The sequence below is a fragment of the Phascolarctos cinereus genome, unplaced genomic scaffold (assembly GCF_003287225.1).
Source record: "Phascolarctos cinereus isolate Bilbo 61053 unplaced genomic scaffold, phaCin_HiC Scaffold_2;HRSCAF=192, whole genome shotgun sequence".
Classification (NCBI taxonomy): Eukaryota; Metazoa; Chordata; class Mammalia; order Diprotodontia; family Phascolarctidae; genus Phascolarctos; species Phascolarctos cinereus.
This window is the reverse complement of record NW_027555625.1, coordinates 5,697,865-5,724,683: the sequence shown is the minus strand read 5'-3', so window position 1 is coordinate 5,724,683 and position 26,819 is coordinate 5,697,865. Positions and strand designations below refer to the sequence as shown.

The window sequence follows — 26,819 nt, the reverse complement described above, 5'->3', positions numbered from 1 at the left end:
AAGGGAGGAGAGGACCAAGGAGCCACCCAGAGTTTTCATCATTCCACCAAAGAGCCAAAACCTTTCAGTGCTGAGTCTCACATGTGGGAAGTAGCAGCCAGGGAGCTCATTATCTCCAATGTGCCCAAGGGAACTGGTGAGGAAGTCCCTACATTGATCAGCAGCTGTTCTCCCCATTCTGATCTTAAAGAGTAGCCTCTAGCATTGAAAGTTTAAGTGACTTGCCCAGGGTCACACAGCTGCTATGTGTCAGAGCCAGGACTTGAATCCAGGACTTCTTGACTCCAAGGCCAGTTCTCTGTCCCCTACAACACATTGTCCCTCTGTACGTTGCACAAATAGGCATTTAATACACGCTGCCTCATTTCACTCAGGAGCATTAAGAAGTGATCTCAGGGCTGGTGTTGGTCCTTTATGGTTAGACTGGCCTGAGTGTGGCTAGGAAAAGACTGAGAGTTGGCCTGTAGGCTGAGACAGTGTTCTGTTTGACAGAGATGGTGCAGAGAAAGGTCTGTTCGTGCGAGAGCAAGGAGAATGAGTAGTGAGGGAGTAAGTGAGGGGACAGACAATTCCATAAGTGAACCAGCTGATGGGAAGGACAGAGAAGAGGGGAGAGCATGGTTCTGGCCAGCTCTAGCTGAGCCCTCCAAGCTTATCTCTATGGTGCTAAGTGCAAAATCAGGACTTGGTGGTGACCCCCCAAGGCCCCAGAATGCAATCACCTCCTTGGAGGATCTAGACGTGATGAGTGTGTAATTAAAGTAATTAAAGGAGACAGGCACCCACCTTCAGAACATCCTATGGGGTTTGGCCATGGCTCTGGCTCTCCAGGCTGGCATTTCTCAAGTCAAACCTAGGCTGTTACAAATCTGCCTCTATTCTGCCTCTCCATGTTGCATTTTGGCTCCTAGAGACACGAATAATGAACAAAACAAAATAAAAAAACCTCCTTTGGAGACGTAAGGGCAAGGCCCATAGTGCTTTGTAATTTCTCTTTTCATAAAGCAGCTTCTGTCCATGCCTTGTTCAGCTGCCTCCCACCTTGGAATCCTTCAACCAGAGCTTTTATTGGAAAGCTGCTCAGTACACATGGACATCAGCCACTGTTTAAAATAAACTACAGCAATTTTCTCTTCTTGAGAGAGAAGCTGCAATGGTATGCAAGGCCAAAACTGAAAGCATTAAGGGCTGAGGCTTTCTGTCCAGGGAAGACAACTGGAAAAAAAATCCATGGCAAAGTTCCTGCTGAGATCCCATCCCCTAAACACATTTCATGACGGCCTCCTCATCCTGTGGCGTGCTCTCTGCAATGGAGAGCCCTAGACTATTCTATCTTCGGTAATAGGAACATTTTCCTTTCCGAAGAACTTCAGAACGTCAGTGGTCAAACCCAGCTCTGTCACTCAGCCAGGTAACCTTAGGCAAGTCTCTGCATTTGTAAATAGAGGAGTTAGACTGAGATGACCTCAAAGGTCCTTTCTAGCTCTGAGAGTACCAGCATCCCCTTTGAACACATGAGGAAGGCAGGGCTCAGAAAAGTGAATGGACTTTCCCAGTATCACCCAGCTACTAAGTGGAGATGGGACTTGTAACCACAAAGCCATGAACTTTCATTGCCAAAATGGTACACATTCTCTGTCGCTTGAAAAGGAACATTGCATCTAAAGTAATACTAGCTAACATTTATATAGGGCTTACTATGTGCCACACACTAAGTGCTTTACAAACACCTCATCTGATCCTCATAATCCTGGGAGGTCAATACTGTTATTATCCCCATTTTACCTTGAAGGGAACTGAGCCAGAAGTGAAGTGACTTGCTCAGGGTCACACAGCTACTAAATGTCGAAGGCCGAATTTGAATTCAGGTCTTCCTGAGTCCAGGTCCAGAACTCTATCCACTGAGTCACCTAGCTGCCCATCCTTTGTCACTTGGAAAGGAAAATCTCATCTATAAAGAATGTTTCACTGAATGTTGATACCATCTCTAGATATTATCTATTTTTTTAATTATTTCTGCTCCAGATCTCACAAAAACACAATCCATGGGATGGAAGAAATGACAACTGAATGAAAAGTCAGGATAATGTGGAGACATGAGCATATGGATTTCTCCTCTGTCTTCTGGATAGCATCTGGGCAGGACTGGATTTATACAAAGATATGAAATAACAGGAATATATTCAGCCATTAGAATGTTTTTGTTAAAAGGAAAATGCTGTAATATGGATTTCTCCTCTGTCTTCTGGATAGCATCTGGGCAGGACTGGATTTATACAAAGATATGAAATAACAGGAATATATTCAGCCATTAGAATGTTTTTGTTAAAAGGAAAATGCTGTAATATCTTCTCTCTTCTTTCCCTAAAGCATTCTTTTACACTTGTTCATAAAAACTCTGCTGTGGTTAAACTGTTGGAAGTGAATGTTAATATACTTTTTGGCTCATTAGATGCATGATCCCAAAATAACTGTCAAATAGATGCACATTCTTGGAGGTTGTGATGGGGATGGATCTGAGCCCACATTTATTGATCTAAATAAAGTTAAATGAATTATTAACTCAGAAGTTTGCACACATAAGGTACTGACAATCTTCATAATGCTTCTGATTTGATTTATTCTGTGGGGCTACTTTTTCCCTGTGCTCACCATCATGAGCCCCAAACTCTGAATCATCTGAAGGACTGCAGAGTTCTCCAAGATGATGCTTGAGGGACTCAGCTCTTCACACAGGAGTCTCATCTGCGAAATGACTTTCTTCCAAATCTTATCATTTCTAACACTATAATAGCTTTTATGTACACACCCTCCTCTCCTTTGATAATGCCCCCACCCTGATGCAAGCCCTCATACCCTCAGGCTTGGACTATGCCAGGAGCTGCTATGTGCGTATGTGCAGGGGTGAGGGGGTCGTGCCTGCCTCCCCGCTGCAGCCCATCCTCCATTCAGCCACCAAAGGGATCTTCCCAAAACATGGGTGTGATCATGGCGCTCTCCTACTCAGTGAACTCCAGAGGCTGCATATTATCTCTATTACCAAATAGGAGCCTTCCACAACCTGGCTCCTTCCTAGGTTTCCAGTCTTCCTGTACCAGTCCCCTCCCTCTGATCTAGCCACGCTGCCCTCCTTGCTGGTCCTCACACATGACCCCTCACTTCCCATCTCTGAGCATTTGTCCTGACTCTCCTGTTGGCCTGGAATGCTCTTCCTCTTCACATCTGCCATTCAGACTCTGGTTTCCCTCAAGACTTAGCTCAAGAGCTACTTTCGATGGAACTAGGTTTCCCCCGCTCCTCCTCTTGCTCCCTTCAACACCTTCTCCTCTAAGGTTTTTCAGTCACTTTTCATTTGCATCCAACTCTTTGGAAAACCTATTTGGAGTTTTCTTGGCAAAGATACTAGAGTGGTTTGCTGTTTCCTTCTCCAGCTTATTTTACAGATAAGGAAACAGGCAAACAGGGTTAAATGACTTGCCCAGAGTCACACAGCTAATAAATTTCTGAGGTCATATTTGACAAGGTAAGCCTTCTCGACTCGAGGCCTGCTGCTCTATCCACTGTGCCACCTAGCTGCCCCCTTTAAGGTTACCTTATATCTGCTTCATGTGTGTTTTGCATGCACCATGCACATAGTACATGTGATTGATTATCTTTGCTCCAATAAGTCGGTGGTCTCACTATAGACAGAAAGCTGATTGATCTATATAATTTCCATATCTATTATGAGTCATTTCCTGTCTATTAAAATACATTGTCACATTTTGTGACATTATTCAGTGTTTGCCATAGGCTACACCTTCTGATCCCTCTCACAAAGTATTTGTGATGTAAAGCTCTGAGCCCTTTATTGAATTTACAACTCTGGCCTTTCTTATGCCTGATTCCTGCTCTGTGTTTCCCAGGGGGTTTCATGCCATCCTCAACTGCTTCCATCTTGGCACTGAAGTCACCAAAATCCACAGTGTATGTTGGTTCAATCTGGAAGTCTTTTTTTTTTGTGAGGCAATTGGGGTTAAGTGACTTGCCCAGGGTCACACAGCTAATAAGTGTCAAGTGTTTGGTCTGAGTCTGCATTTGAACTCAGGTCCTCCTGACTCCAGGGCCAGAGCTCTATCCACTATGCCACCTAGCTGCCCCTGGAGGTCTTGTTCTTAAGGACATCATGAAATTTCTCCCCCGTGTGATTCTATGAAAAGTGACACTGATTTTCATGATGGTCTTTTTGCAAATGTTCACCATAAACTCTGCAACAGAAGATAACCAAAAAATCCCATTGGAAGTTTCTTGTTGCCTTGTAACACAAGATGAAAGCAACTCCAGCAGCTCCTTTCTTAGCCTCTCCAAGGAGAACCCAAAGCCATCCTTCCACTGAGTGGAGTAGCAAGAATGTCAAATGCTGATACAATTTAATGGCTTCAGTAATATGTTCATTCATTGATCACTGAACAAGGATCTCACATGTAAAATACCAACACCCATGTTAAATATTATGGATGGTCTAAAAACTATGTGATTTGTAGTTCTCTGTGCTCCCTTTTCTACATGCTCTGCTACCATCACTGAAGACTGGGGGCCATTTTGTATTTTTCTTTGTTTCATATGTTGCCACAAGCAAAGAGGTCATCTTCTGGCCTGTTGGTGATAAGGGTTTCTTTACATCACTAGGGCAGTCCTTGGAAAGCACACCTGGCCTGCTCCCTCTAATTCTTTCCAGTGTAGAGGAACCTGCCAGTTTTTATCTCCTTGGTAAAGCTTTTGATCACAGAAACTAATAAAGAAGAGAGTACCAAAAAGGAGAGGGTATTCTAAAGTATCACATTCTGCAGAAAAATCAAGAATAATGAGGAGTGGGGGGAGCAGAGGAGGTAGCTGATAGGTCACGACTGAATAGGCAGGAGAAAGGAAGAGATGCTTCACAGGACTGGCACAGGGAGATTAGAGGAAATGGTCTCTGACACAGGCAGAGAGGTTATAGTAAGAGAGATTAAGTGACTTGTCCAGGGTGACAAATACAAAGCCAGTTTGTGCCCCAGGTGGGATGTGAATCCAGATTGTCCCTGCTCTGAGGCCAGCTCTCTCTGAATGGCATCATACTGACCCAACAGCAGGGGCATAGCATTGGCTGTCTTCAGCATGGGCACTAAGATGGATGGTGCAAATTACCTCAGCTTGAGAGTTCCTCATACCTAGGTGGATTGCAAGGAAGGCTGAACAACTACCTGAGGAGATGGTTCCTGGCACTTTTTGCTTAGAGTGGGAGTTCTTTTAGGGTTTGGACTTAGATGCCACTGAGCTCTATGGTTCTGTGATTCCAGGGAAAGAAGTGAAACTAGAATAAGGGTGATGAGTAAGATAGGATCAAAAGGGGAACTGATAGTCATATTGGAGGTGAATTCATGACAACTCAGGGGCATTTATTCAGTGCTTACTTTGGGCTAAACACTGTACTACTTGCTGGAGACACAGAAGGCAAAAACAATGAGTTTACATTCTATAGGAGCTTACCTTCTCCTGGATTCTACTTCTGTGAAATTTCCTGTGGCTTTCATCCGATTCTTGCATGCCAACTCCCCAGAGAAAATCAGAGCACTAAGTCATTTCAGTGCACACTGAAATACTTACAGAGACAAGGTATATCTCCTCTGTCACTGGAGGTGTTTGAAAACAGGGTAATTTCTTAGCATTCACACAGCTCCTTGCTTGAAGGGATGACCTAGATGCTTTCTTAAAGTCCCTTTATACCAAAATGTTCACATTCAAAGAGATCAGCAGCTCATTTTTATCAGCCATTCTCTCATTAGACAAGGTTCCCAGGGAAACTCAGAGCTGGAAACTGGTTCAACCTGGGCCTGGCGTGAGGCTCTCCTCTCGAACTTCCCAACTAATGATCTCTCAGCCTTCAGTCGAAGACTTCTACTGACCGGTAATCCACACTGGTAGTGGTGAAGGAAGAGGAGTGATGAAAGAGAATGAAGGAGGATGTTGTGGCTAAAAAGGGAAATTTCAGAGTTTAAGACCTTGGAAATGAAATCGTTTTGAGTGGTGGCTGAACAATAGCCTTTGATTCTATATTCGAAATATGTGAAAATGGACCATTATCTGTAAGGCATTGTGCTATGGGAAAGGGGAAGGAAAGGGAAGAAGCATTTGCATAGGGCCCACTGTGCACCAGTCACTGAGCTAAGCACTCTGCAAACACTATCTCATCTGATTCTCATGAGAACCCTACAAGGTAGTTGCTTTTATGATCCACATTTTACATTTTATGGTTGAGGAAACTGAGGCAGACAAAGTTTAAGTGACTTTCCTAGGGTTGCATAGCTAGTAAGTGCCTATGGCCATATTTGACTCCGTTTTCCCAGTTCCAGGCCCTAACCACTGTGCCACCTAGTTATCTCACTATGGACATGGTGGATTTAAAGGAGAATAATTTCTGCCTTCATAGAGCTTGCAGTCCAATGGAGGAGATATAGCACAGGCATAAAAATCTGATACAAACTAGTGACAGGTGCTATGAGAGAGATATAAAGGGCTATCATTCCTCAGAATCTGAGGAGGACCTATCCCTCAGGGAGCAACAGAAAATCAGGCACCTTGTTCCAATAATGTTTTTAAATTAGTTATCACAGGAAACAAACATGCTAAGCAAATATCTGCAACAAAATTAAGAAAAAAGTTTAATGGTTCTATTCTTATTAAAGAACAAATTCATGTAGAACTTAGTATTTTATAAAACTTGAAAGTTTAAAGATAAGATTAACCTTAATAAAAATACTTTATAACTTAGAATAGATATCAAAACCCTAAAACTGTAAAAATTATGTTACACATAAAAAGCGAATAAATATCTTAGACATTTCTAAGCCTTCTGAGATACAGCACAATGATCTTTTCCTTTATGGTCTTGAAACAAACTCATTTCAGATAGGGATGGAGCTGTTTGGGCTTTGCCTTTCTTGACAAACCAATCCTGATTGGACGCCGGCATGTCTTGAGAGGATAGACTCTTACAATTCCATGGGACAAACCACTGCCTAAAACGATACAAGAGAAAAAGTCAAAGAGGAAAGCAATTATTAAAACTACCACTAGCTCCTATGTTAAAGAAATGTATTTCTTATCATTTGAACTAGCAATATTTGACTTGTATTCCTCTCAGACACCACTAATGACACTTCGGCTCAAATTCATTTCTTTCCTGGTACCTCAGAGGCATTCTTCTGACTAGGGTTCCTTCTTAACCTTCTACTAGATCTATTCCAACGAAGACAAAAGAGTTTGAGGGAGGCCCAGCTGTTCATAAAATACTTAACCAGATGGCTACACTCACCTGCCCTCCTGAGCAAAATGTAAGAACCATATGGAAAGCTTTTAGTGGACACCTAACCTTGTTAGGATAGCTCTCCTGGAACATATTTAATGAGAACAAGCTAATTGTCCCCCAAGACAAATTCATTTGACATTTATTAAGTAATTACCATCTTCAGGGCATTGTACTAGATGATAGAGGAGACAAAATCTAGGTAAGGCCTGGTCCCTTTCCTACATAAACTTACAGTCTAATGTAGGACAAGACACAAATAGCCAACAGGGACTTATTAAGGGCTTACTACATGCCAAGTGCTAGGGATACACAGAAAAGCAAAGATTAAGGGTTTTGACAGTTGGGAAGCCTGGGCTGACTTTCTCCCTTATCCTTGAGCTGTCACATCTACACTTTTCTGTTGACATGACGCATCTCGCACGATGAGGGACTGCTTCATTTTGTCTTTGCAGCCCCAGTGCATAGCACAGTGCTCAGGACATTGTAGGTGTTTAACAAATATTTGTTGATTTGGATACTCTACTCCATCCTATTCAAACTATATTTATACTGCTCTATTAAGTTTTGAATATCACATTAAGAAAGCCATAGATATCCCAGAGAAGGCCAAGAAGGGAGAGACAGATCAATCAATCAACCAATGTTTATTCAGTGCCTATTATGTGCCAGGCACAGTGCAGAGTGCTGGGGATACAAAAGGAGGCAAAGAACAGTGCCTAACCTCAAAGACCTTACAACCTATTGAGGGAGACAAATGCAAAATACACACACACACATAATATATATATGTACATATATGCATACACACACACACACATACAAGCTGAATACTAGATAAATAGGAAATACTTAACAGAGGAAAGGTACTCCCATTAAGATGGACTGGGGAAGGCTTCCTCTACAACATGAGATTTTAGTTGGGACTTAAAGGAAGACAGGGAAGTCAGTAGTTGGAGAAGAGGGGGAACATTGCAGTCACGAGGACAAGCAGAGAAAATGTCCCGAGCCAAGGAATGGAGGCCAGCGTCACTGGGTGTTAGAGTTCATGTTGTAGAGTGAGATGTAAGAAGACTGGGGACGGAGGAGGGGCCAGGTTATAAAGGACTCTGAATGACAAACAGCATTTGGTGCTTGGTCCTGGAGGTCCGGGGGGGGGGGGGGTGACATGGTTGGACCTCTGCTTTAGGAAAATCACCTTAGTAGCTGAATAGAGGATGGACTGGAGTGGAAAGAGACTCGAGGCAGGTGGCAGACGCACAACCCCAGCAGCTATTGCAATAGCCAGGCCTGAGGGGATGAGGGACTGCACCAGGGTCAAGGCAGTGTCAGAGGAAAGAAGGGGGGTGTATTCAAGAGGTGGTGCAGAAGTGAAATCAACAAGCCTTGGTACCAGCTTGGATCAGGGCCGGGGGGCGCGGGTGGGGGGGGTTGGGGGGTGGTAAGAGGAGTCCAGGTTGCCTCCTAGGCTGTGAGCCTGGGGCACTGGGAGGAGGGTAGTGCCCTCTGCAGTAATGGAGAAGGTGGGAGGGGAGGAGGGACATACTGAGTTTTGGATATCTGCTGAATATCTTAGAGATATGAGAGTGGAGGTCATTAGAGTGGTTGGGGTGGAATAGGTTGATTTGTGAATTGTCGGTATAGAGATGGTAATTCAATTCATGGCAGCTGATAAGATCACCAAGTGAAATAGTTTAGAAGGAGAAAAGAGGGCCCAGGACAGAGCCCTAAAGGGCACCTGCCATTAAGAGGGTGTGACCTGGCTGAAGGTCCAACAAAGGAGAAAGAGGAGGAGTGGTCACAGAAGTAGAAAGAGAACCAGGAGAGGAGTCCCAACAGCTTAGAGAGATGAGAGTATCCAGGAGGTGATAGTGACCACCAGGGTCTAAGGCTGCAGAGAGGTCAAGGAGGATGAGAACTGAGAAAAGGCCACTGGATTTAGCAACTAAGAAATCACTGATAACTTTGGAGAGAGCAGTCTCAGGGGAATGATGAGGTCAGAAGCCAGACTGTTAGGGGTTAAGAAGAGAGTGAGAGGAGAGAAATGGAGGCATCAATTGTAGATGGCCTTTTCAAGGAGTTTAGCCACAAAGGGCACAAGACATATAAGATGATAGTTAGCAATGAAGGTTTTTCAGGGGAGACATGGGCCTGTTTATAGACAGAAGGGAGGAATCCATCAGACAGGGAGTATTTGAAATTGGGTGACAGAGTGGGTTTGACAGAGAGGGCAATCTGTTGGAGGAGAAAGGATGGAATGGGATCTCTCCTGCAGGTAGAGGAATCATTCTTGGCCAAGAGTAAGCTCATTTCCTGATGTGAGACAGGAGTCAAGGAGGAGATTGAGGTGATGACAGGAGATAGAGAGGAGGGAAGAAGAAGGGATGGACTGCAAGGTAAAAGCCTCCCTTTAAACACATAATAAAATCTAACATAGGTTAAAACAGTCACGTAAAGCGAGACTATATTACAGTGTGACTCCCCTTATAAGGTGACCCAGTGTGCAGGCAGTCAACGAATGACACAAACATATGGCAAGGTAACAACAAGCCAAGGTAACAAAAGCAGATATGACTGGCCAGGGCTGAGAAGGCGGCCAGGCCTATGGGACTGGGCCAACCATAAGTGTGGTGAGTAACTCCCTGAAGGCCTGGAAAGGCCTCATCTACACCCAAACAGCTTTCCCACCTGCCTCCCACGAGCCGAGTTTCCCCTCCAAACTGGCCTGAGATGCTTCTCATTAGAATTAAACCACAAAAGAAGGAACGCCATCTGCAGACAGTTCCTCTGCTATACCATGGGAGGGAGAGGCACAGAAGTGTCCCCAGCTTTCATTATCAGGATCTGTGGCTTGGAAGATTACTTTGTGGTCACTGTTAAAGGTTAATCTTTGACCCTGGGGAGGATGAGATTTAGGACAGACAAATGCTGAAACACCCGGTGGTGCCCATGGGGAGTTGGGCAAGCGGGCCTGGGAGGGCACAGGTCTGGCATTAGGAAGGTACAGTGATGACAAGAACAACACTGAAGTACCAAGGAGCATCCTTAGACATTGTGCCCGAGCCCAACAGAGCCAAGCAATGGCAGAAACGCTGCTGATGTCGGCATAACTTCTACTTGTCTCCCTGATGGAAGTTTCTTTCTGAGTAACACTTTCTTCTTTGTGTATTGTAAATAAAAATAAAAGGACCAACTATTATATTATGTTCATGATGGAATCATGAAATTAGAGCTAGAAGGATATAACTTCTTCATCCTATGGGGAGTGTAAGTGACTTGCTCAAGGTCACACAGTCAAACTGCAAACTCTGGACGGCTGCAGTGACACTAAGTTCAAATGTAAACTCAAATTATATAAAATGAAATTACCAATCAGAAATTCAGTCTACAGAGTCCTTTAGCAATAAACGTAATTGGGAATGACATCATTCCACTGAAAATTCAATCCAGAAAAACTCCATTTTAAACTTCCAATTTTAAAATAATTTCCTGGGCCAAACCTTTTGTGGAGAGTTATTTATGTGCACATTAGAAATGTTCTTCCATGTAAGAGCTATTCTACCAGAGAATTGTAGAAATGAATCAACCTCAATACTGGAATATGCTTTTGCACTGAGAATAACATCTCCAGTGTATTTTTCAAATGAGATTCCAAATGGCATTTCAAGTTTCTGATCATTTTAAACACATATGAATTCCAGTTATGAACTTATAAAAGTTACCAGTGTACTGAAACTTCATGTTCCTTTTTTATAATGTTAAGCAAAAATCCATATTTTATTTATATTTAAAAAAATAAAATATTTCAACAATCATATAAAAGTATCCTGGAAAATAAGGTCATCTTACCTCCTTTCAGTAAACTGTGAATTCTTCCTTCCATAAATGCATCAGAGAATAAAGCAGGATTCTGAGAAAAAGCTTTTTCAAAATCTGCAAATAAAGACAAATAATACAATAAAGTATTCATTTTAATATGGGCTTGGATGATAATATGAGCCAACAAGTTTGTCAGAAATCTTCCCAGAGCAGAGCCAAGATGGCGGAGTGAAAGCAGTGACTTGCTTGAGCTCTTTCCCAAATCCCTCCAAATACCTGTAAAAAATAGCACTAAACAAATTCTAGAGCAGCAGAACCCACAAAAAGACAGAATGAAACAAATATTCAGCCCAAGACAACCTGGATGGTTGATTGGAAAGGTCTATTGCACGGGGCTGGGAGAGAATACAGTTCAGCACAGGTACACAGGCAAAGACCAGGCCTCAGCAAACCTATAGCAGGTCTCAGAGGACAGAATTGTTGGCAGCTGTGGTGGTTTCCATTTCTCTCTTTTTTTTTCTTTTTAGGCAATTGGGGTTAAGTGACTTGCCCAGGGTCACACAGTTCGTGTCAAATTTTGGTCTGAGGCCAGATTTGAACTCAGGTCTTCCTGACTTCAGGGCCGGTGCTCCATTCACTGCACCACCTAGCTGCTCCTGTGGCAGTTTCCAGACTTCTCCACCAACAAATGCAAAGACAACTTAGAAGGTCAGTAGAAAAAGTCTGCGACCACAATGAGAGAGAAGCTTGGTCCCAGCCCTACACCTGTGTGACCCCAGGGCAAGGGTTGCTTCCTGAGCTCAGCCCACAGACTGAGGAAGAATCAAGTGGGTGATCAGAGGGGGACTGCAGGGATCTCTTTGCTGGTGCTGAGGCAGGAGTCTCTCGCTTTGCTTGTACTTGGATCTGGGTCACAGTTCTGGATGGCAGTCATGGAGCAAGGAGGAGCGCTAGCATGGTGGAGATTATGGTGGAAATGGAAAGGGAATCATTCTTATCGTTACAAGGCAGAAAAGAATGCTTGTGGTCTCTCATAGACCAGAGCACAGGCCAGGAAAAGAGTAAATGCCTCACCCCTGATCGTACCACCTTGGAAGAACTGAAAACTTACAGGTCCCTAGAAGTATCTCTGAAAACAGCTGCACAAAACACCTGAAGCTTGGGACAGTACATTCTCCATACTGGAAGCAGACCCCTACCTTGACAAAGAGTTTAAGGTTTGTGTGACCCTGGGCAAGTCACTTACCCCCAACTGCCTCACCAAAAAAAAAAAAAAAGTCAGATCATAGAATATTTCTTTGGTGACAAAGAAGATCAAAACATATAAACAGAAGAAGACAACACAGTCAAAGTTCCTACATCCAAAGCCTCCAAGAAAAACATGAATCAGTCCCAGGCCATGGAAGAGCTCAAAAGGGATTTTGAGAAGCAGGTAATAGAAGTAGAGGAAAAACTGGGAAGAGAAATGACAGTGATGCAAGAAAATCATGGAAAAACAAGTCAACAGCTTACTAAAGGAGACCTGAAAAAAAAAATGAAGAAAATAACACCTTAAAAAAATAGACTAACCCAAATGGCAAAAGAGGTCCAAACAGCCAATGAGGAGAAGAATGCCTTAAAAAGCAGAATTGGCCAAAGGAAAAGAAAGTCCAAAAGCTCCCTGAAGAAAATACTTCCTTAAAAATTAGAATGGAGCAAATGGAAGCTAGTGACTTTATGAGAAATCAAGAAATTATAAAACAAAACCAAAAGAATGAAAAAATAGAAGACTATGTGAAATATCTCACTGGAAAAACAACTGACCTGGAAAATAGATCCAGGAGTGATAATTTTAAAATTATTGGACTATCTGAAAACCATGATCAAAAAAAGAGCCTAGACATCATCTTCCAAGAAATTATCAAGGAAAACTGCCCTGATATTCTAGAACCAGATGGTAAAATAGAAATTGAAAGAATACACTGATCACCTCCTAAAGAGATCTCCAAAGGAAAACTCCTAGGAATATTATAGCCAAAATCCAGAGTTCCCAGGTCAAGGAGAAAATACTGCAAGCAGCCAGAAAGAAACAATTCAAGTATTGTGGAAATATAATCAGGATAACACAAGATTTAGCAGCTTCTACATTAAGGGACTGGAGGGCTTGGAATATGATATTCCAGAGGTCAAAGGAGATAGGAATACAGCCAAGAATCACCTACCCAGCAAAACTGAGTGTAAACCTTCAGGGGAAAAAAATTGACATTCAGTGAAATAGAGGACTTTCAACCATTCTTGATGAAAAGACCAGAGCTGACTGGAAAATCTGATTTTCAAATACAAGACTCAAGAGAAGCACGAACCGGTAAACAGGAAAGAGAAATCATAAGGGACTTATTAAGGTTGAACTGTTTACATTCCTACATGGAAAGATGACATTTGTAACTCATGAGACCTTTGTCAGTATTATGGTAGTTGGAGGGAAAAAAATTTATATGTATATATAGATAGTAGTTAGGTAGGTAAATACATAGATAGACAGATAAATAAATATATAGATAGATAGAGGGCACAGGGTGAGTAGAAGATGAAGGGGTGATATCTAGAGAATAAAATTAAGGGGTAAGAGAGGATTGTACTGGGAGAAGAAGAAAGGGAGAGGTAGAATGGGGTAAATTATCTCACATAAAACAGCAAACATCTCTTACAGTGGAGGGGAAGTGGGGGAAGGTGAGAGGGAATGAGTGAATCTTATTCTCATTGGATTTGGCTTAAGGAGGGAATACCATATACACTCAATTGGATATGGAAATCTATCTTACCCTACAGGAAAATGGAGAGAAGGAGATAAGAAAGCAAGGGGATGTTAAAGGGGAGGGCAGATTAGGGGAGGGGGTAATCAGAAGTAAACACTTCTGAGGAGGGACAGGGTCAAAAGAGAGAATAGAATAGACAAGGGGTGGGATAGGATGAAGCGAAATATAGTTATTTTTCCACAACATGACTACTATGGAAGTGTTTTGCCTAACGACATATGTAAAAAAAAAAAGAAAGAAAGAAAGAAATCTTCCCTTGATTAGGCTCCCGGTATATACAGGCCAAGGGAAGTGCCCCAAGTTGTTTTAGAAATCAGCTACCTTGTTACTTACTACTAATTTTAGGATCAAGTGATTTTTTTCTATCTACTCCAATAATGCATAAATAATCATGGAAAATATGGCTTCTGTCCTTGTTTTCTTAAGGCCACAAGTGAATGCATTTTCCCACAGCATCTCACTTTTACACAAACTTTGACCATGCTTATGATGCAAAATATATAATTAGAGATACAAAAATCTCCTAGCCTATTCAATGACCTAGAAGAATTCCTGGTCCCTCAAAAAAGACTGTGTTTGCTCAGAGTACATTTTATTTGGTAATAAAAAGACCTAAAGAGATTCAGTTCAGCAATGATGCAATTAGAAAAAGTCCTAAGGGGTCAAGCAGAGAAAAATGGTTGCCCCATCCCTCTGCAGGAGCTACATACACCTGTACATCACCTGCTTAGTTCAGGTGTGATCATTCCTATACCCATATGCTAAGAAAGGCCTGTTTTACCTGAAGCAAGGGTGCATCCACTGGAATAGACTTCTTGGACATTTTTATAAGTGAAAAATGAAGGAGAAACCCATTTAGCACCCATCCTTAAACTACCAGAGGAGTCAGTGTCATCCCCAGCCACCAGCACAGAGCCTGGCACATAGCAGGTGTTCAAGAAATGCTTGTTGGATTGCCTTGAGAGCCCAAATGTACTGACATCTCAAGTTTCCGCCTCTTTTCAACAATCAATCAGTCAACACGCAGTGCGCACTTGCTTGGAGCCACACACCGCGCCAAGGGGCCGAATAGGAAAACTAGTCTTAGTAGAATGGGAGCCTTTCATTGCTGTAGAAGACCTGCCATTTATTAGAAAGAGGAAGCTCTTTCCTTCTTGGTTAACAGTGTTCATCTTAACCGTATTTCAATTTATCAGAGACATTCCCTATGGAGGCACACATCAAACTAATCAGAGTAAAAATAATTTAACATTTCTAAAATGATGATTTTGGAATATGGATATTTAAATACTAATTTCAAATTGCAAGCCCTTAACAGGATGAATATTAAAGCTAGAGGGAACTTCAATTTAACAAACACTTACTAAGCACTTATAACATGCTAAGCCCTGGAAATTCAGAGATGAAAAATAGCTCTGTCCCTTCCCTCAGGGAAGGAAACATAGGTACCAAACGAAGATTATGTAATACCACAAGAAGGGCATTATTATATGGGTGATACATGGGTTTTAAAGGCACAACTGAGACAAAAGAGATGAGATTTTTGAGACCTTTACTATCCCTTAAATACATTTTTAAAGTATTCACACATGAAATGGAAAAAAAAACGAGATAGAAGGACCAATGAGGCAGAGAGGAGGCATAGTATATAGAGTGCCAAACTTGAAGTCAGGAAGACCAGAGTTCAAATCTAGCTTCAGACACTTAATATAGATGTGTGACTCCAGACAAAGCACTTAACCTGTCTACCTCAGTTTCCTCATCTGTAAAATAGGAATAATAATAGCATCTACCTCACAAGGCTGTTGTGAGGATGAAATGAGATGGTATTTGTAAACCATTTTGCAAACTTTAAAGCAACAAAAATGCTAATTATTAGGATCTAAAAAGAAAAAATAAAAATGTCAAAATTACTAGATAAAAATGTTGAGCCAAATATTTGGATTAGGAAAAGAATTTAAAGGGCATCTCTGGGAAACAACAGCATTGCTGAGGGCATTTGAGGAAAAAATTACAGCCCTAAATTTATGAGATTTTTTTTTTCTGTGAAGACATTTCTACAGAAGTATCATTGGTCATAAGGGGGAGAGAGGGAGATGTGACCAGCTGATACTTTAAGTGTTTTCAAGGTCTTCTTTTCTATTTTGTTGTAGATTTAATCCATTTTATTTCTCTTCTATCACAAGTCTAAAGGAGAATTCATCATTCTTTCCTATACTCCCTTCATTCTTCCTAACGTCACTGTTCTTGTCAAGAGAACCCCTCTCCTAGGCACACAGGTTCACAGCCTCAGCGTCATCATGTCCCTTGACTCCCGAGTCTTGTCAAGCCTCATTCCGTAGCTCACATCTCTTCCCTTCTCCATACCGAAAGCCACCGTGGGTACTTCTTAGCTTTTGCGTAGGCCCGTGCAATCAAGCCTTAGTTGATTTCCCTCCCTTTCTAATACATCCTTCACACAGCTGCCCAGGTCTCAATCTAACACCCCAGCTTGGAGGGAGGAAATTCCTGTGGGCTCCCTCTTGTCTGACAAACTCCAGTTTGTCATTTAAAGCCCTTTTTTGCACTCTGGTCCCAGCAGACCACTCCAAGCTTACTCCGCATTCCTCTGCTTGAATTCTGCTTGGCAGGAAATGAACCCTTGTGCTGCCCATCCCACACAAGATTCCATCACCCACCTCCATCTCTTTGCCTCCCTCCTTGCCTCCACTGGGAGAATCCCTAGCTTTCCTCAAGGGCCACCTCTTACTCAGGGCCTGTCTTGAGCTCCCAATTGCTAGGGCCCTCTCCACCAAAAATGTATTTTGCATTTATTTTTGTATTTGCTTATCTGATACATGTTGTTTTCCCCAAATAGAATGTAAGCTCCTTGAGGGCAGGGACTGTTTTGCTTTGTCTTTGTATCCCAGGCACCTAGCACAATGCCTGACATGGAGCAGTACATCAATAAATGCTTGCTGTTTGAACAATAACGCTTGCAATTTAATCAAAACACTACAATGTGTTGATCACGTTCACTTTGTAAAACAACATGTCTGAGTTGCTTTTTCAAAGTGATTTCATACACATAAAGGCTGAAACTATACACAAAAAAAAATTCCAACCATTTTGAATAATTGGACAATTCATTGATTAACTGACTAATTACCAGGAGTGGCTGCAAGAGCTAACAAAGCACAGTACTCAGAGCTGGCATTTAATAATATTTGCTGAATTTAATTCCACATATTTTAAGATTATGGGGTTTGGTCTGGAAAAATTCTAAGCGATTATTTGATCAAAACCCTCATTTTAGAGACAGAGAAAAGAGAACCAGAGAGAGGGATCAAGAGATCTGTGCATTGTTCCCTTGGTTTTACTGCCTACCATCTTAGGTAAAGATGTGGGAAGAATGCAAGGCTGTCTTAATGGTATTAGCATAGCAGGGAAGGAATTCAGCTCCCTGCAGAGATAGAAAGAGGACAGCTGTGGCCAAAAGCTCCCTTCCATGACTTTGCTTTCTACCACGCCCACTTAAGCAGGGACAAGTCAGGTTTCTCCAGCTAAAATTTACAAATTCACCCTGATAGCAGCATATGGTATACGCAAGGTAACAGAGGCAAGAGAGCCAGGTGGAACTCTGGGTGTGGAGGGTCCCTCACTGAAGAGATGTGGAGTCCCCGAGGTTCTCCCTTGCTGTGGATATTAACGTGCCCTCACCCTCCGGAAGGAGCTGCCAAAATAACAAGGGTCTTGTCTACCTGCTCTCAGGCAGGGATGCTGCTCTGGAATTCAGCCGCAGCAAGACCCCCCCCCCCAGGTCTGTGATAATCCTGTTTATTCAGGTCCCTCAGACACTGCCTGCAAGCTAATCCCTGAACAGAGAATAGAGCATAATCCATTGGGGCTGAAATGTGATTTCTGTAAGGAAGCAGTGGGAGATAAAGCAAGAAAGGTAGCATAGAGAAGTTCCCTAATGAGATCACGTACACGAAATGCTCGGCAAGTTTTAAAGCACCAAAGAAATGTTTAGGGTTATGGCACTGCCGATGTTCAGAGGAATTATGGAGGAGGGGGCAGGAAAGGAAGAAGAAGTAGACAGAAAATATCACATACAGACTGCCAAAATTCAATGCAATTTAAGAGACACTTATTAAGCACTTACAAGTAAGGTTCTGAGGCTGCAAAGCCAAAATGATAAACAATCCTTGCCATACACACCAGGGAGTTAAGAGACAGGAAGAAGCACCCCATGTACACCAAGATATTTGTCACAAAGACCTGGAAACAAAGTCAGTGGCCATCAGATGACTAAATGAAATGCAGCACAAGGATGTAATAGGATAATACTGCATGATAAGACATGATGAATAAATAAAAATGCAGAGAAGCAAAGAAAGGCATATGAACTGATGCAAAATGAAATCAGTATATGGCCATATGTCAATGGAAACAATCTCCTCCAAATTTTAATGGACGCAAGCTGTGTAATTCTAATGAGGAAACTTTAGAGAAAAGAAGAGAAAATGTACCTCCTCCTCTGCTAAGGGGAAGCCTACAGTATAGACATTACATACACTGGCAAAATAAACTAAGGCATTGGCTGGCTTGACTGACCTGCTTCTCTCTTTCCCTCTGTGAATGATAGCTCTCAGGAGACAGGAGAACAGAGAAATACATATAAAAATGAAGGTGATGGAAAAACAAAACAAATCAATAAAACATTTTAAGAAAAGAAGGAAAATAATCCCTGTCCACCCCTATAGTGGGGGCAGGGGGATGCAGTTATAAGTGCAAACAGGATCATTCTAGAAGAGAGACCATTAACAACAAGGCAGCACAGGAGCTGGACCTTGAGGGAGGCCAGTGAGTCTAAAAGGTAGGATGATGAGGGAAAACATTCTGGGGAAAAGTTCAGAAGACTGGCATTGGTTATGGGCACAAGGTATGTTATCATATATTTATGGGATTCAGAGGGCACATAAATCACATGAGAGGCAGGCTGGCACAGGAGAAAAAGGGCTCCAGGCAAGGGCCAGCCTCTGAGTCAGGAACATTTCTGACATCTGCCTGGCAAATCACTTACCCCTTCAGCCCACATTAACACTGAAAGCCATGTCACAGAGTTGTTGGGAGGGTGAAATGAGAAAACACATGGAAAGCATTTGGCAAACCTGAAGGCACAATATAAGTGCTAACTCCCATTATTATTACCATTACTATTATCCTATGTGGGTTTTGAGTCATCTCAGGTGGAGGGATATAAATTCCAGAATTGAGAGTTGGAAGGGACCTCCAGGGCCTCTAGTCCAACCTATAAACCAAAGGAATCTCCCCCATGACATCCCAGACTAGTGGTCACCCGACCTCGGCACCCTCGCCTCCCTACACAGCCTATTCTACTGTTGGACAGATCTAATGGGTAGGTAAGAAGCTCTTCCTGGTCTCAAATCTAAACTTGCCTCTACACTTCCAGTCATTTCTCCTGGCTCTGCCCTCCAGAGCTAGGAGGCACAAGTTTAGTCAAGTTGTACTGTGCTGCAATATAGACATGATTTATTCTTTAAAAATCCTGGGGACACAATCACTGAAGCCATTTTGCGTGTGTCCTCTTTACTATCCCAGCTCTAGACCACGCTCAAAGACTTATACCTGCATTGGGCATCACTCTTTTATTAGATTAGAAAATGTCCATTTGAATTTGGGGGCATCTGAATAACATGCAGAAGAAGCTATAAATTTGGGCTGAAATCCCTTCTTTATGATAGGAAAGATCACTGGCATTTATAGAGACTTGGAAGTTTCCACAAGTCCGTCATCTATTCTCTCTCAATGCACCCTACAATGATGCTGTGGGATAGATACTGTAGGTATCAGGATACCCATTTTATAGAGGAGGTAAACAAGGTCTTCCCCCTGCACCACATTATCCTTACTAGTCTTACAGAATGAGTTATTTGGATCAAGGATAGGCCCACATAAAATACCAAGGTTCTTGTCATCATACTTTCACTGTGTTTATGTCAAAATGCCCAAATGTGAACCAAAATAAAGTATACATTTAATTGCTGGAATCTATTGAGAGAAAACTTCTGTAACAATTCAATGAAAATTATTTTCTTTTACAATTTGGTTTATTTGTGAGTGACAGGTTGTCCAAATGCAGCACAGCCTAAAGTGTTCTGGAATTGGGGGCAGAGATGGAGGCACAAATCTTGGCCTTGGCATGTAATTAATCAACATGACCCCGGACAAGCTATGCCCAGGCCCTTGTACACCTCAGTTATCGAAGCCGCACTATGAGGAGATGGGTCTAGATGGTCAGTAGGGCCCCTTCCTGCCCTCAATCTAAACCTCCTGAGGGGTTTTCCCTTATTGACAGAGCATAGGGCAAGAGGCAGAATGCAAGGGCCTGGGGGCAAGGGGTCCTACAGCCCCTCCTACCACACATTAGCTGTGACCTGGAACAAGTCAGCTCACCTCCTTAGACCTGATTCTTCACCTATAAAATCATGAGGTTAGGCCAGAGGGTCCTGATACAGCTGGTGACACTGGGGACAGAGCACTCAAGTGAGAAAGACCTGAGTTCCAGTCCCAGACACTTGCTAGCTGCTTGACCCTGGGCAAATCACATCACCTCTGTCTGCCTCAATTTCCTCAATTATACAATGGGGTGAGAATGGCACCTCCTTCCCAGAGTTGTTGTAAGGATCTAATGAGATAATATTTGGAAGGTGATTAACACTGGGCCTGGAACACTGATGTTGTTGTTCAATCCAAATCGTCATAACTCCACGGACTTGTCCATGTAGGTTTTCTTAGCAAAAATACTAGAATTATTTGCCATTTCTTTCTCCAGTGTGTTCCCACTTTACCAACGAGGAACTAAGGCAAACAGGGGTTAAGAAATGTGTCACACAGCTAGTGTCTGAGGCTGGATTTGAACTCAGATCTTCCTGACTCCAGGCCTAGTCCTCTATCCACTATACCACCCAGCTGCCCCATGCCTGGCACACAGTAGATGCTTAATAAATGCTAGCTGTCATCCACATCATCTCTAATATCTTTCAAGCCCCAGGATTTTATAAGAGTTTTCCACTATAATCCTCTCATATGATAGATGTATTTCATTCTTTTGATAAAGTTACACATTTAGCTTACAAAGGAATAATGTATAGAGAGTCCCGGGCCTGGAGTCAGGAAGACTCATCTTCCTGAGTTCAAATGTGGCCTCAGACACTTACCCCAACCCTAACCCTGGGTGAGCCACTTTACCCTGTTTGCCTCAGTTTCCTCATCCATAAAATTAGCTAGAGGAGGAAACGGCCGAGCACTCCAGTATCTTTACCAAGAAAACTCCAAATTGGGTCACAAAGAGTCACAAAGAGCTGAAATGAATGAACACCAACAACCATGAAAAAGAAAAATTAAACTGCTCTATTTTCTTACCTCTTCCAGAAGGTGAATGCAGTAATTCCTCATCTGAGGGGCTTGAAGAACAATATTCATGAGGTACTTCCTTTTCTCGATTCCTATGTAATTTTTTCCATTTAAATGAACTTTGGATTGTCTTTGGCATATTCACACTTATGATCGTATCACAGGGTAAAGAAGGTACACATATTTTTTCCATGGAGACAACTGTAAAGTCTTCTTTTATCACCTGGTGTACCTCCTCTGTAGAATTATCTTTGTCAAAGTCATTTTTCTCTTCACTGTTTCTTGTTTCTCCAATCAATGAAGTTTCTTCTTCCTTACCAATTTCATGAAACATGCAAAGTTCTTTGAGTACAATATCAAATTTACTCTTCATTTCAAAATCAGTCATTGTCTTAGTTTCTGTTGATAAACATTCAGCTCGTAAGTCTGGAGAATACTCATTATTTCTTGTGGCCAAATCAGTTTTAAATTTACGGTTAACAAATTCTGTGGATTCATTGTTCAGATGAAAAAGTTTTGAATTTGCTAAAGCACTTTCTTGCAAAAGAGTCTGGTGCTCATTTCTATCAGTTGTGTTGTTTTGATTGCCGTGTATCTGGTTTATCTCTCTAGCATCTTCTAAATTTGGTTTCTTTTTCATTAATAGGTTTGATTTTAGAATGCAAACCATGGTATTAGTGGTAGTAATGCTATATTTCTGTTCTCTCTCTATCTTACTCCCATTAGAAATTTGGAAACTATGCATTCCTGTTAAACTTTCTGTTGGGTGTTTTCTCTCATTCCAAATCAAGTTCTGTATTTTTTCTTTCCATTCACTTAGGAAATCCCCAACGAATTCTTCCTGAGTTTTAGTCATGGCATTTGGTCCAATGTAAAGGGTGTCACAGTGCACCAATTTTACCTCTTGCTCAATATCCAAGAAAGAATTAAATTTGCCTTTTAAACTAAAACTATTTATATTAAACATCTGTTTCTTTTCAATTATTGTATCTTGGCTGTTAGTATTTGTTTTGTGGGCACGTTCAGTTGTATTTATTTGGGTAGCTTGTATACATTGAGGAACGGCCCTGCTATTAAGAGCTTGCAGGATGATGGCTTTTTCAGAACTTGCATTATCATTGTAATCTCTCTTGGACAAAGAGATGCTGCCAGTGTCACCAAAATTACTTACAGGAGGACCTTTTTGAAAAGTATCAAAAACAGAAAAAAGTGTGTCTTTAGGGATAACATGGAAGGAATTATTGCCATGTTTCTTGAAATCTCTACGTATATTCTCAGTAGTTATAATGTGGCAAGTGCCAGTGACTTCAGAAACATAGTTGCCTTCTTTCTGATTCATACATTCTCTGACCTTATTGTGCTCATACCTCATATTTAGATTAAAAGCAGAATCTGAGGCTTTAAATATTGTGAGAAGCAAATTATTTCCCTGATCTATATTAGGTCTTCTTTTCTTTGGTAATACTGATTTAGTTCCATTCTCTTCCTCTAGAAAATTCGAATGATTGTCATTTTTTAGTTTTCTGACTTTCCATTTTGGAATTTCACTTAGATAAGGTAAAAATTCAAAACTTAACCCAGTTAAATTTTTCATTTCAGAGACTGTAAACAGGTTATTTCTTTCTAGAAATTTGCCTTTAATGGGCAGGAAGTGATTAGTTTTATAGCTTCCTTTTAAAAATTCTTTTTGTTGAGTTGAGGCCAAAATTCCATTTAGAAAATACATATCAATTTTTAGACTTTCCATGTAGCACTGACCTATGTCCCTATCTTTAGATAGTAATGCTAAGCCTCTTCTTTTCCTCAGCAAAGCGTTCCTAGCATCTCTCCAGATGCGTACAAAAGCTACAATCAGTAGGAGAGGTGTATTGTGCTTTTCTAATATATTATTTATGTGGAAGTCCAATTGCAGGAGTCCGATGCATTTTAACTTGTTTTCCTCTTCCAGTATAAACTCCTCAATTTCTGCTGAGAAACCTGAACTGCTGAATAAACGAGCTAGGCCTGAACTGACTGCCAATTCAACACGCTCAGGTCCCCACGGTCTGGCAGTGCCTCGAAGGTCTCGCTATAGAGATTCACGTGCCCAGCCACTAGGCTTTGAGGGGCCCGTTGCCTCGGGGACCGTAAGATGTCACAGCCACCTAACCAGGCCGAAACGCTTTCGTCTTTTGGACTTCCGGGAACAATCAAAAACAGGTGGAAAGCTGTGGCATTGAGAGCGTGAAGAAGGCCCCGCGGAGGCAAAGCGCCCCGCGTGGCCAGCCTGCTCCAGCGCGGCCCCTGCGCACCCCCGCCGATCTCCGCAGACCTCAGCAAGGCGGGGGGAGGGCAAGCGCCGGTTCGCAAAAGGGCCTTTGGGGCGGCAGCCATTTCTAGGATGGGCTCCTGGGAATGTTCTGCACGGGCGTTCCGAGCCTGGCCCAAGCTCGAAAGGCCCGTCGCGAGCTGTCGTGAGGGCCGGTTTTTCATTGTCTCCCTCTCGTGGGTGCCTTCGGGGTCCCCGGGAGCGCCCCCTCTGCCACTGTCGGCGCCCCCGAGGAGCCGCGCCCCAACTTCCTCCTTGGGGGTTCTCCGGGGGGTCTTGGGGGAGGGGCTCTCCTCGTCCCCCCGGGGTCCGCCGGGAGCGCGCCTTTTCTGGGGGGGGGCGCCTCGGGCGCTGCCGCCCCGCCACGCCCTACCCCCCACCATCCCCTCCTGACCTCGCGGCATGGTTGGCTCGCCCAGCGAGGGGCCCCCCAGCAAGAGGGCGAGCAAGGGGAGGGGGTTCTGGGGGCGGGGGGGCTCCGTGCCCACGGGCCCCCCCTCAGGAGCCCGGCCCCTAGACTGAGGCCCGCAAGGGGCGTCCTCCTCAAACCGGGGGCGCTTGGCCTGGGGGGGGCCCCGGCGCGCCCTCCATGCTCCACAGCACCCAGCCCGTCACGCCCTCGAGCGCGCGAGGCCTCCAAGGAGGGCGGGAGCGAGGAAGCCAGAGCCTCGTGAGGGGGCGCAGACCAGGGAGCGCGTGCCGCCAGGCGCCTCAGCCCCGCCCCGCTCCGCTCCCATCCCGCCTCTGCGCCTGCGCAGCAGCCAGTACCAGCCTCCTCCCGCCCTCAGGCCCCAGTCAGCCCGGATCAGCGCGCGCCCTCGGCCCCGCCCCCTCCAGCCCCTCCCGCCCCCTAGATCCTAGAATGATGCATCAGTCGGTACGCCCAAGAAAGCAGCGACTGGACGAGCCCAGACCTTCCCTCCAGAAGTGTTGCGAGGCCCTGCCATCAAGCCCAAAGTGAGGAGGCAGGCAGGAAGAGTGGGCACGCACAAAAAGAAACCCGCCGTAATAATGACATACAGATGCAGAAGACCATGAGTCCAAGATATCTAAGCCAAGCCTCCGAGAAAAAACCCAACTGGGCACAAACTAGATTTCCTGGAAGAACTGAAGCTAGGGTTTTAGAAAATAATAATTTTTAAATATTTTTATAAGTGGAACAAGAGCGCTTAAGGAAAAAACTAAAAAAACAATGAAAGCTGTGGAAGAAAGAATCAGAAAGGGAATTAACAGCTGTGCACCAGGGGCGCAAAGCCTTCCTGAGCAGCAAGCTCCCTGAACATGTGAAGGGACCAGTTGGAAGGCAATGACTCCAAGAGGCAACAAGAAATGTCAAAACAAAGTCGAAAGGCCAAAAATGAAAGAAAATGAAGCTGTCTCATGGCAAAAACAACTGACCTGGGAATAGATTGGGGGGGTAGAATTTGAGAATCACTGTACTCCATGAATAACAACAGCAACAGAAAAGGAGTCTGGATGTCCTATTTCAAGAAGTCTTAAATGAAACTGCCCAGATCTCTTAAAACCAGAGAGCAAGGGGAAACAGAAGGAATCCACTGGTCGCCTCATAAAAGAAACCACCAAATGAAAGCTCTCAGGTACATCACTGCCAAAATCCAGAGCTTCCAGGTCAAAGAAAAAAAAATGCAAGCAGCCAGAAAGAAAAAAAAAATTCAGGTGCTAAGGAGACACAGTCAGGATCACATACAATTTATCAGCCACAATAAAGGAGCAGAGAGCTTGGAATACAATATTCCGGAAGGCGAAGGATGTGGGCTTATAGCCAAGAATAGCTTACCCAGCAAAACTGAATATAAATTCCACAGTGGGGAAAAATGGTACTTTAATGAAATAGAGGACTTCCAAGCATTCCTGATGAAAAGACCAGAGCTGCAGAGAAACTTTGAGGTTTAAACATAGGAGTAAAAAGAAACATAGCAAGGTAAAGATGACTGAATAGTGATAAAGGACTGAGTGAGGATACACTGTTTACATTCAAATATGGTGAGATAATATGTGTCCTCTCTGAACCCTATCATCATCAAGGTCATAGGGGGAGTCCAATTCAACAAGTCCTGCATTGTTATGGCTTGATGAGCTTAAAAAAAGAATGCAGAAAAGAAGAGGAATAGTGGGGGATAGGAGAGCTCAGGAAAGGTTGAAAAAGAAAGGAAGGTTAGAAGAAAATTATCTCACATAACCAAGGTACACACAAGTAGAAATTCATACAAACAAGAAGGAGATGAGGGAAGCAGCTGATACTTCAACCTCACTGTCATCTGGACTGGTCAAAAAAAGAAAGAACACACACCACACACACCCCTACAAAGACACAGAGTTGGATACAGAAATATATTTCACTCAACAGGGAAAGGGGAGATGGAGGGGAATTAGAAGGAGCATGGATTAAAAAAGGGATCAATCTTAAGCAAAACAAATTCTAAGGATGTACAGAATTATTTATAACTTTTGGGGGCAGCAAACAATGGGAATCTGAGGGTACCCAGAAATTGGAGAATGGATGAACAAGTTAAGATGTATAAATGTTATAGAATACTATTGTACTGAATTCTTATCCACATAAAGATAAACCAAGATTCCAGAGGATTGATGATGAAACATGCCACCCACCTCCCAATAAAGAGGTGAAGGACTCAGAATGCAGAATGAGACAAATATTTTCTTTTTTGGACATGTCCAATGTGGAAATTTGTTTTGATCGTACAGATTTGTATTAAGGTTTGTTTTTCTTGTATTCTCAGTTGGCAGGTGGGAGTGGGAGGGTTAGAAGGCAGATCTTGGTCATTTTTTTTAAAGCAAAGAAAAAGGTATGGTATATTAATATAATGGAATATTATTTTGCTATGATAAATGATGAGGGGGACAATTTGAGAGAAGCCTGGGAAGATTTACATGAACTGATTCAAAGCGAAGTGAGCAGAATCAGGAGGAAAATTTATACAAGAATATCAAGCATATTAGAAAGACTTGAGAACTCTGATAAATTCAATGATTGGCTATGATTCCAGAATATCCTTGATGAAACATGCCACCTACTTCCTGACCAAGAGGCAATGGACAGAAAGGGCAAACAGACATATGTATTTTTGGGTGTGGGCAAAGCAGAAATCTGTTTTCTTGTCTATGCATATTT

At 42.9% G+C, this 26,819-nt stretch overlaps 1 protein-coding gene across 1 annotated transcript; it reads right to left on the bottom strand.

The window, feature by feature from the left end:
- Nucleotides 1–5,902: 5,902 nt before the first annotated feature.
- Nucleotides 5,903–22,921, bottom strand: RAD51AP2 (RAD51 associated protein 2). Its single transcript, XM_078149100.1, has 3 exons — nucleotides 21,367–22,921; nucleotides 11,174–11,257; nucleotides 5,903–5,991 (listed from the first exon to the last, which is right to left on the bottom strand). Exons 1-3 carry the CDS (start codon nucleotides 22,727–22,729, stop codon nucleotides 5,903–5,905), a joined length of 1,536 nt encoding a protein of 511 aa, XP_078005226.1. The 5' UTR covers nucleotides 22,730–22,921.
- Between the last annotated feature and the right edge of the window lie 3,898 nt (nucleotides 22,922–26,819).

What these genes read in the sequence shown, in the direction of transcription:
- RAD51AP2 (XM_078149100.1), bottom strand. Translation starts at nt 22,729, where the DNA reads ATGAGGTATGAGCACAATAAGGTCAGAGAATGTATGAATCAGAAAGAA. An exon ending in GCATTCACCTTCTGGAAGAG is followed by an intron (nt 11,258 to 21,366) that starts GTAAGAAAATAG and finishes CTTTATTTGCAG; the next exon opens with ATTTTGAAAAAGCTTTTTCT. An exon ending in TCACAGTTTACTGAAAGGAG is followed by an intron (nt 5,992 to 11,173) that starts GTAAGATGACCT and finishes TTCCCTTTTTAG; the next exon opens with CCACAACATCCTCCTTCATT.